The 9,462-nt window shown below is 43.0% G+C and overlaps 1 protein-coding gene across 4 annotated transcripts in view; it reads left to right on the top strand.

Moving 5' to 3' along the window:
* Positions 1-1,866: 1,866 nt before the first annotated feature.
* Positions 1,867-9,462, top strand: part of LOC144053300 (IQ motif and SEC7 domain-containing protein 1-like) — a 58,502-nt gene continuing 50,906 nt past the window's right edge. Inside the window, exons 1-3 of one of the 4 annotated variants that reach the window (XM_077567619.1) lie at positions 1,867-2,138; positions 4,332-4,446; positions 6,813-8,236. In XM_077567619.1, coding sequence (XP_077423745.1) covers positions 7,599-8,236 — 638 coding nt within the window. In that variant the 5' untranslated portion in view covers positions 1,867-2,138; positions 4,332-4,446; positions 6,813-7,598. The other 3 variants (XM_077567638.1, XM_077567627.1, XM_077567646.1) reach the window with 3 other exon arrangements.

Raw genomic sequence — 9,462 nt, 5'->3', positions numbered from 1 at the left:
GATAAAGCAAAGTAATGATTCTCCACACACTCCCTGGCTCATATCCTGGACTGACGGTGGACCCAAAATTATTACCACTGCTATTGAAAAACAGGACATACGAAATAAGTCTTCTTATATGATGGTTGAGTCTATAGCTCCCCCAAAGGAGCCCACTGTTGGGGCATCCGACAAAAAGGACGAAGATCCCGGTGGAATTTTTCTCTGAAATGTTTATCTGCTTGTGTCGGACTCTTTTGAGTCCGAAAGAGGGATTGAAGAGGGTCTTCTGCCCAGATTTAGTCATAACTGTTTTATTTTTTTATTTCCTCAGTATAACTTTTATCTGTGGATATGTCTTTGTGAGTGATGTCGCAATTTCTGCCAAGTGTCTGTAATCAATGATGTGTTTTAAGTCTTACCGTCATGACTGGGACCTCATCAATTTCCACAACAATGTAATCAATGATGTTTTTAAAGTCTTATCTCATGCCCGGTGAACTCCAGGTGGGCTGTATGGGTGGGGCTTTTGTGATACCGCCCTTCAAGATAGTATAAGAAGGTTGTAAGTGTCTGTAATCGACACACTTGCAAGAAGAATGCAGCCATTTGTCTGTAAACTTGCTTGTGTCCGGAATATTCTGTAAAAATAAAACCTTCGAAGGAACTGTTCACCGATCTCCAGCCTGTATTCAGATAATCAACATTCTCTCTACCCGAAAGAAAACGAACACACGAAGAAAATGATTATTTTCTTCAACAGAACCCACAATCTCAGTTTTAGGGCAGACACTCTACCACTAGGCCACTTAGCTGGTGAAGTCTAGTGATCTATCTAGACATGATTAATCTGCGTTGTAAAAATGTAAATGATTTTTTGACGTTTATATTGTAAAGTGATCTATCTAGACTTACTTTCTATTGTAACCAATTTATTTTTTTGTTAATTCATAATTAATGCGATATTTTTTTGTGATTAACTCCTTTACTGCCATAAATTCATTTTAAAAAAGATTATTAAAAATTAGGGGTGACAGGCTAGTTAATTTAAGATTAATCACAAATTTTACGTCTGTTTAGGTTTTCATACCCTTGTTAAAAAAAAGTGGGAAAAAATGTTGAACTAATAGAAATAGTTCAAATGAATTTTTGACGTTTATCGCTGTCAATGGCAGTGAATAAATACAAAATATATATATATAAAAAATATGGGGCCTCAGGGGATTACAATTTTTAATGATTTCACTAGTTAACTCACAATTAATCACAAATTTTATATCCGATCTAAATGTATGCGAAAAAAAAAATCTAGGTTTTCATACTCTAGTTAACAAAAGTGGGAGAAAAAGTTAAACTAATAGAATTAGTTCAAATGAAATTTTTGACGTTTATAGCCATCAATGGCAGTGAATGAGTTAATTAATCAGTTAACGCTTTAACTTTGACAGCACTAATAAATACATTTAGAATACAATAAATTGATCCAATAAATATATTCCCAAGTGATATATCTCGACTTACTTTCTATTGTAACCAATTTAATTGGTTGTTTGCCTAACCAATAAAATTGGTATGCCCGTAACCACCCTTAATGGTCAATGTCTGACCAATTTATTTGGTCAATCAAGCCAATATAATAATAATAATACATTTTATTTGTAATGCACTTTATATTTCAACAATCTAGTCCAACAAAAAGCTTTTCCAAAAAGAAAAGTCTTAAGAGTCCGTTTAAAAATGTCAGTTACTCAATTTTTAAAATAGTTGTCGATTAATTTGATAATCAATTACTCGATTCATTTTGACAGCTCTAATAACAATAATAATAACACTGTATTATTATTATTATTCGTAGTACTATTAGCATTATCATCATCATCATCACCAGTGAGGCTTCTCCAGCTCCTCTGCAGAGCGCAGCGGCAGAAGCATCTCTCCGCGGAGACAGTGAAAGCTCTTCCGCCACAAGCGAGAGGATCTTGGGGGCCGTCCGCCGCAGCCAGCCTGTGTGAGCTGATGAGGACGACAATGGTGGCCGTCTTTTTCTTTTTCTTCTTTTTTTCCCGTCTTCTTCTTCTTCATCATCATGGAGGTGGAAACGCCGCAGAGGAGCGCCGCCGCAACGCTGCTGCTTAGATGAATCATCTTCATCATCAACAGTGAGTGAGAACACACACACACAAATAAGCACATTGTAGGTATGTGTTTATTTATTTACATATGTTTTAGTATTCAATTATAACAGCACCACACCGCGGTGCAATCGTTCATGACATCACATTCCAATCGCACACACGCCTGGCAGCGTCGCACAGAGAACTGCAATCAGCGTGCGCCCAAAAAGTATTGGGACGCTCGTCTCATCAGTTATCTTGCTACTTGCTAGCCTACTAACTCGCAGTAAGTTGGCATTTCAGCAATTTTCTTCGTAATAGTACCTCAATACAGAGCAAGAAATGAAACCGCTATAAATCTGTCATAAGACTTTTGTTCCTCATGTCTTGCTATTTTTTAGCATGTTAGCATCGGATCCATTTTTGTTACTAATTAAAGACCTGAAACCTTTCTCCGTTTTTGTGGTTGTCATCATTGTTAGCATTTCACCATTCACAATATCTGCTTTTGAACACAATTACATTAGCTACATCATTTTTTGTTTAGCTTCTAACTTGAACTTATATTTAAAGTTTTAAACTATGAAACAATTGTATTTATTTCAGTTCAGCATTTCCGTATTCACACAATTTCGACAGAGGGGCGCCAATTCACAAAAGCACGGTCCGTGTCTCAGCGATGTGGTCATTTAGCGACTTTTCTAACTGCTCAAGCCACAATTTTTCAAAAGTGATCTCCTGCTAAAAAACAGACAACATGAACAGAATCATTGTGTTCAGTATGGTATGAAAGGAGCCCGCAGAAACATGGCCCATTCATTGCAAAATGATGGTAGTGATTTATCAACACATCGGGAACATTTGACCCGATGTGCTTCAGGATATTATTATATTAGACGTGCCTTGCTTCACCTGTACAACTGTACATGAGAAAACAGCATGAGAAGCTAGAAAAGCAACATGGATGTCAGATTTATGATATACTGTACTGTATGTCACCATCACATCAGAGCCTTTCATTGGTGGAGGGGGTTGGGGGGAGGGGCTGGCCTTTCACTGGCATGCCGGTCCCCATATGAAAATATGCACTTTTTTTCCCTAATAATATGACCAAATAATTATTTTTCAATTCCCAAGTGACGGCTCCAGTTTGAGAACCACTAAATGCAATGCAAATAAATGCACCAAAGAACACAATTAGCACACACACAAAAGCTGTTGTAAGCCACAGCTCACGCCTATATACACATCTGCAAGCATCACACTCTCACACACACACACACACACACACACACGCACACAGAGTTGGGTTTGCATTTCTCGTGGCGACATCTCATTGATATAATGCATTTCCTAGCCCCTGACCCCTGACCTTAACCATCACAACTGATTGCCTACCCCTAACCCTATACCCCAACCAAAAAACATTTCAAACCTAACCTCTAAAACCATGTCTTTACCCTCAAGAAAAGGTCTGGACTAGAAAAAAAACCGGAACACACAAACACACAGATATTGAAATATGCACGATACAGGAGGGGTGTGCAGAAGGTGGAGCCAATAAGGAGGTGTGGACAGATTCTATAGTATAATACACTAGCCTGCTTGAATGTATGGTTCAGTTGTATTTACGTTTTAGTTTAATTCATTCGCCATTAGAGCATTTAAAAAAACATTTAATTCAATGTAATTTTTTTAAACTTACATATGCTATACATTTTGATTGAATATTTATTTAAGTACTTTTTTATTTTCCTTTACAGTATAGCACCAAGTTCATGTTTAAACTGCATAATATTAGTCTTAAAAAATAATAATCAAACATTCTTTGTAGCACTAAAACAACTTCCTATATGCTATTTTATTTGGTCATGATGATGAAACTTGAGATCGAGCTTAAAATTTTGTTTCCGATTAGCCCAAAAATAATTGTACGCAATTCTAGCGCCACCTTCCGGCGTATTTTGAACTGTCTTCACGTGGACACAGAGTTGTGGATGTGCGTATTTACGTCAGCGCGTATCATATCAATCAGGTTCGCGCTCGTCCGCAATGCGCGTACGCGACCCTCACTCCTTCAGCCTCGCGAGCGCGCGCGTCCTCGTGTGCTTTCCAGCTGGCATTCTGTCTGGAGTCAGCACCTCCTCCTCCTCCTCTTTCTCTGCCTCCTCTTCATCAGCGCGCTGGAGGAGGAGGAAGAAGAACGCTTTCTTTTTTTTCCTTCTTCTTTTTTGTCAGCACTGCAGCGGCGGCGCAAAGGAATGAGGGTGATGATGAGGATGATGGTGACGAGTGAGGAAGCGGAGCAGACTTGAAGACCATCAGGAAGGACCAGCAGCATCCGCCGCGGCACGTGAGCATCATCAATAAACCTTCATATCCTCGTCTTTCTCGTCAAAAGCTGTCACAGTGGTGCGTCCTTTCCCGTCGTGACCGCGCGCCTCACGTATGCTGTTGTGCGCACAGGCGCGCGCGCGCATTGATTGCCGTGTCGTGTGTACTAGAGCATGCGACATTTTGCAGTTGCTGCGCGCGCGCGCGCGCTTGTGCGTGTTGAAGGCGTAAATGAGGCTGCGTGAGAAGCGGTGTATCCACCTACACGCGCGCGCACGTCGGGAAGAACACGTTGTGCGCGCCTCGGAGATAAGATCAGCCACAAACCAGCCGACATCACACACTTTTCTGATTGGTCACGAGTGTGTAAACAGGAAGCAGGTTTTCCTTTGGGACTACTAATCGTGAGCTACCCAATGGCAAAATGGTTACTCTGGTTCCCTAAATTTGGTTGAGGTTGACTGGGGGGATGGCAACTTGTGCCTGGGAGGTGAGTCTCTACACACAACGCTGTGCTGTTCATTCCATTCGTTGCGTTGATATTTTTGACCAATTAATTGCCTTTTCAGGGAGAGGGGGGACCTCAGCATGCCCAAACTGGTAACCCACAAAACCTGTAAAAACTAGGGATGTTTTTACCAAAGGACTGTAGCCATGTTTGATCCCACTTTTCAGATCGATACGAGTACAAGTGGCTCACAGATACCTATACTGATACCTCGCGTACTTTTGGTATATATTTATTTCATTTGAACACAATGGCAAAAAAATTTTTTTAAACAGAGGCCGTCGTCAATGTGTCAAACTGCCACAATACTGTAAAACGTCAACTAGCGCTGAGGAGATTTTTTGGGGGGCTTCAAATAAAATAAAAATAAAACCAGTGCCTCGTTCAATCGGTATGAGTAAATATTCGAGTTAGAAAAGGGGTACCCAGTGTCTTATTCGGGTTTTTAAACATACAGTAATCACTATGAAGTACTACACCCTTGAAAGTTAGAAAAAAAAAATCTGCCCCTGACACAAATTTCACCGATTGACTTGTAATTGGGCGAGCATGTCATATCATAACAGTATACTAAAAAGTCTCATGTCCTACATTGGACAGGAAGTCCGTAATTTCTTACCTGTAAAAAATTTGCCTCAACGAGCTCCAATCAGAAGTCGTTATTCTAGACCAGTGGTGTCAAAGTCCGGTCCTCGCGGGCCCGAGTCCTGCACGTTTTAGAGCAGGGTTCACCAATTACGGTCCTCGAGGTCCGGAGACCTGCAGGTTTTATATGTTTCTGCCTATCAACGCACCTGATACAAAGATGAGGATCGTTATCGGGCATGCTGATGAGCTGATTATATGAATCAGGTATGCTAGTGGACGGAAACAGCTAAAACCTGCAGGACTCCAGACCTCAAGAACCAGAATTCGTGAACCCTGTTTTAGAGGTTTCCCACGTTCAACACAGCTGATTCATATTTAACTCATTTGCTCCCAAAAACGTAAATACGTTCTATTTTAAATATTACCATGCTCCCAAAGACGTATTTGTTTGTTTTTTAATGTTTTTTTTTTTTTTTAAATGCTAGAGCGTACAGAAAGCTTTGATGCAGCTACTGAACTGAAGAGAATGCTTGAAGCAACGGTAGTTATTGCAAAAAAACGGCAAGCAGGTGGCAGCAGAGTATAAGAGATCAGCCAGGGCCATGTTGCAAAAAGCTCATTTACCCTCAGTTTTAAACAGATTTGTGAATAATGATGAAAGTTAGCTCTATTCTAATGCTAATTGCTACAAACCGGACACAGATAGAGATATACTTTCTTTTCCTGATGAAAGAATAGACTCTAATCTTCTTTTGGTAAGTTCTATGTTTTTATAGCAATAGAACACAATATTCTGTGGCTCTTGCAAAATGAGTCAAAATCCAGTATAACAGTGTGAAGGGGGTTGCTTCAGTGAAAATGGCTGCGAGTGAATGAGTTAAGATCATCAGCAAGCTCTGCAGCAGCCTGATAATGATCCTGATCATTGAATCAGGTGTGTTGGAGTAGAGAAACCTCGAAAATATGCAGGACTCAGGCCCTCGAGAACTAAACAGTCGAGCGTTTTTGTTGATGGAATCTTATTTAGGAGTGGAACGGAGTCAAAGTTAGCTGATATTTAGAGCAGAATGTCCATCATGAAGCATACCCAACAGCTTTAATTACTATCCTGATTTTGATTGTCACCTTAGCCATATCGCACAGAACATCATCAAGAGGCGTTTCCGTTTTGACATGTATTGAGAGTGATAGACTGGACAAGAGGAAGGACAAAGGCTGTGATGATTGCCACGGTCCTCATCTTTTCATGTTCTTTACTTGTCTTTCATGGAACGGACGCGTGGCGCCAGGAAGAATCCAGAAAGAGAATCCCGGACGTGACAGCTGAGGCAACTGTGGGATGAGGCGCAGTCCTGGTGAACTTGGTACTCGGACAGCCCACGTCCTCCTTCCAGTTTCCCAGCAGAGGAACAGCCAAGAGTTTGTCCATGTGAGGAAATGAAGGATTGAAAAGACAGAATCTCCAGTGGTTCTCTGTCACCTGAAGGATTTCCCCATGCGGGAAGCAACTGGATAGTCATCTCGACTTTTTGTTTTTGTTTGAAGTTGTCACGTGAATGAGACACTGGGACAATGACAACTGATTTTGACAACGTGTTGAAAGACAGCCACTCTGAAATCCTCCCGCTGACGTTAACAGAGCGGATACAAGTGACTGACTGATTGGACCTCGGCTTGGAGTAAACTCTTTCGCTACTTGATTTGTCCTGTTTTTCCTCCATCATGGCTTTTGAGTATTCCTTCTTCATGGAAGTGAAGGCCACCAGAGAATCCTGACTGAAGCAGAAATGCTCCACAAGTCCGCCAAGCCTTCGGGTCAGCGCCAAAGAGTGCCGGATCCATCTTGATCTTCGTATCAGACCTTGAAGAAGAACCGGTCCTCTCCCCCCCACTTTCTGCCAGTGGGGGGGAGGGCGGGGCTTAGTTAGCTGCTAGTTGTGTAGTTTTTTGTTGTTGTTTTTTTTTTTTTTTTTTTGATGTTCTGAGGACTTCAAGTAGGAAGTCACTTTTTTAGCTTCTCTTGTCGGTGGCTTCATAGGTTTAGTCTCTATTTTACATCAAGTTGGCTGTTAACTATGGATGCTAATCAAGGCCCAAGCCAGGGCAGCCCGGAAAGTCCCAATCGTGCGGTGGAGTACCTCCTTGAACTCAATAACATCATCGAAAGCCAGCAGAAGCTTCTGGAAACGCAGAGGCGGCGCATTGACGAGCTGGAGGTCCAGCTAGACCGCCTCAGTCAAGAGAACAAGGACCTGCGCTTGGACCGTCAGCCTGCTGCCCCGGCCCCGCCTCCACCCGCACCGCCTCCGGAGCCTCGTCTTCCTCCTCCCCCGCCACCGCCGCCTCCCACTCACTTCTCCTCCGTTTCCACCAAGAACCACCACCACCACCACCACCACAAGCCTCCCACCTCCATCCCGCTCAACGCCAGCCACAACCACCAGCATCACCACCACTACAACAGCACCTCGGCGGCCCACGTTCCTGCCGCCGGCCCCGTCTTGCAGGTCCCCGCGCCAGCTCCTCCCCCACCGCCACCTCCCATTCCACCCCGGGAGCAGCCTCGGGGGCACGGCCGTCTGAGCCGGACGGCGTCTACCAGCACTGGAACCAACACCAACTTTGTGGAGAAGGAGAAGGAGCGCCTGGAGCGCCTGCACAAGAGTAACGCCGCCAACAACCACCACGCCCACACGCTGCACCACCACAAAGCGTAAGTTACTGCTTCACTTTTCCAGAGATGCACGCGGCAAAGTCGCACGAGAATACACACAAATGAGTTCATTTCGGGTTAAGAGAACGTGAAAGGAGATGTGTTAAATCTTTTTTCACAACTTTAAACGGTTCCCAGGTGGCCTATATAATACACGCTTTCCTCAATATCAATCAAGGGATCAAGCGTTTCAGCACATTTCCACCATCTAGTTTTCCATCCATCCATTCAGGTCTTTGCAAAATCCTATCTTCATTAGAGTCGTGATTGAGCTGTAGCCTGTCCTCGCTATCATGGATTGGTCGCATGCCAATTGCAGGGTAGACAAACTGCCATTCACACTGACATTCACATTGATGGACAATGTACAAGCATGGGGAGAACACAGAGCCCTCGAGCTCAGAACCACAAGACAGACACGTGCTACCACGCTGCCCCCATTTTTCTACTCTCTGAAATTATAATGTGACAACTCAGGGCGGAGCTTAAATTAACCCGTACTGAGGGGGTGATCCCATCATATGTAAATGAGCCAGCCTCGATTGACTTGTGAGCAGACATTCCAGAGAACCTAGTATGAAACAAGACATTAAAAATTCACTTTTACATCATATGTCCCCTTTATTGCTATAAAGTACCACCTTACAATTTATATTTCTTAGTCAAATTCTATTATTTGTTCAACCTTGAGTTTACTTAAGAGGTCCTCCATGTTGACTCGTGCTACTTTGGACTGTGACAGCAACTCGGTAACTTCTCTTTTGCAGGTGCTATGTTAACATGCTAAATCAGCACAGAACGCATTCTCTTGCCAAACACATATAGAAAATGTTTAGGCTTAAGCCTTTTTCCCACTGCATTTAGGAAGGCAAAGCTGCTGTCGTTAAACCTATTCATTGTGTATGTGGCGAGGGGCGGGGACCACGGAGCGTAGCATTGCTGGGCGTCCCGGCAAGAGGACTTCTTCAATGGCGGCAAGGCGCCTTGAATTGAAAAATGTTCCATTCGAGAGCGTCGGTGTCGTGACATCAGTCAAGCGCCTCCAATAGGAGAGGAGATGGCGTAGGGATTTAGTGTTACTCTGGCGGACTTATTTAGAAGTAACGGCACAATCAAACTGTCCAAGTTCCCGCCGAGATATTTTTTTCTTCTTCTGCTGCTCGTATCCTCCTCCTCCTTCTTAAAATGAGCAAAGTCATGGCGCTGTTGTGCAACAACAAAAGATG

This window comes from Vanacampus margaritifer, chromosome 1 (genome assembly GCF_051991255.1).
Source record: "Vanacampus margaritifer isolate UIUO_Vmar chromosome 1, RoL_Vmar_1.0, whole genome shotgun sequence".
NCBI lineage: Eukaryota > Metazoa > Chordata > Actinopteri > Syngnathiformes > Syngnathidae > Vanacampus > Vanacampus margaritifer.
The sequence above is the reverse complement of the archived record's forward strand: the minus strand, read 5'-3'. Positions and strand labels throughout refer to the sequence as shown.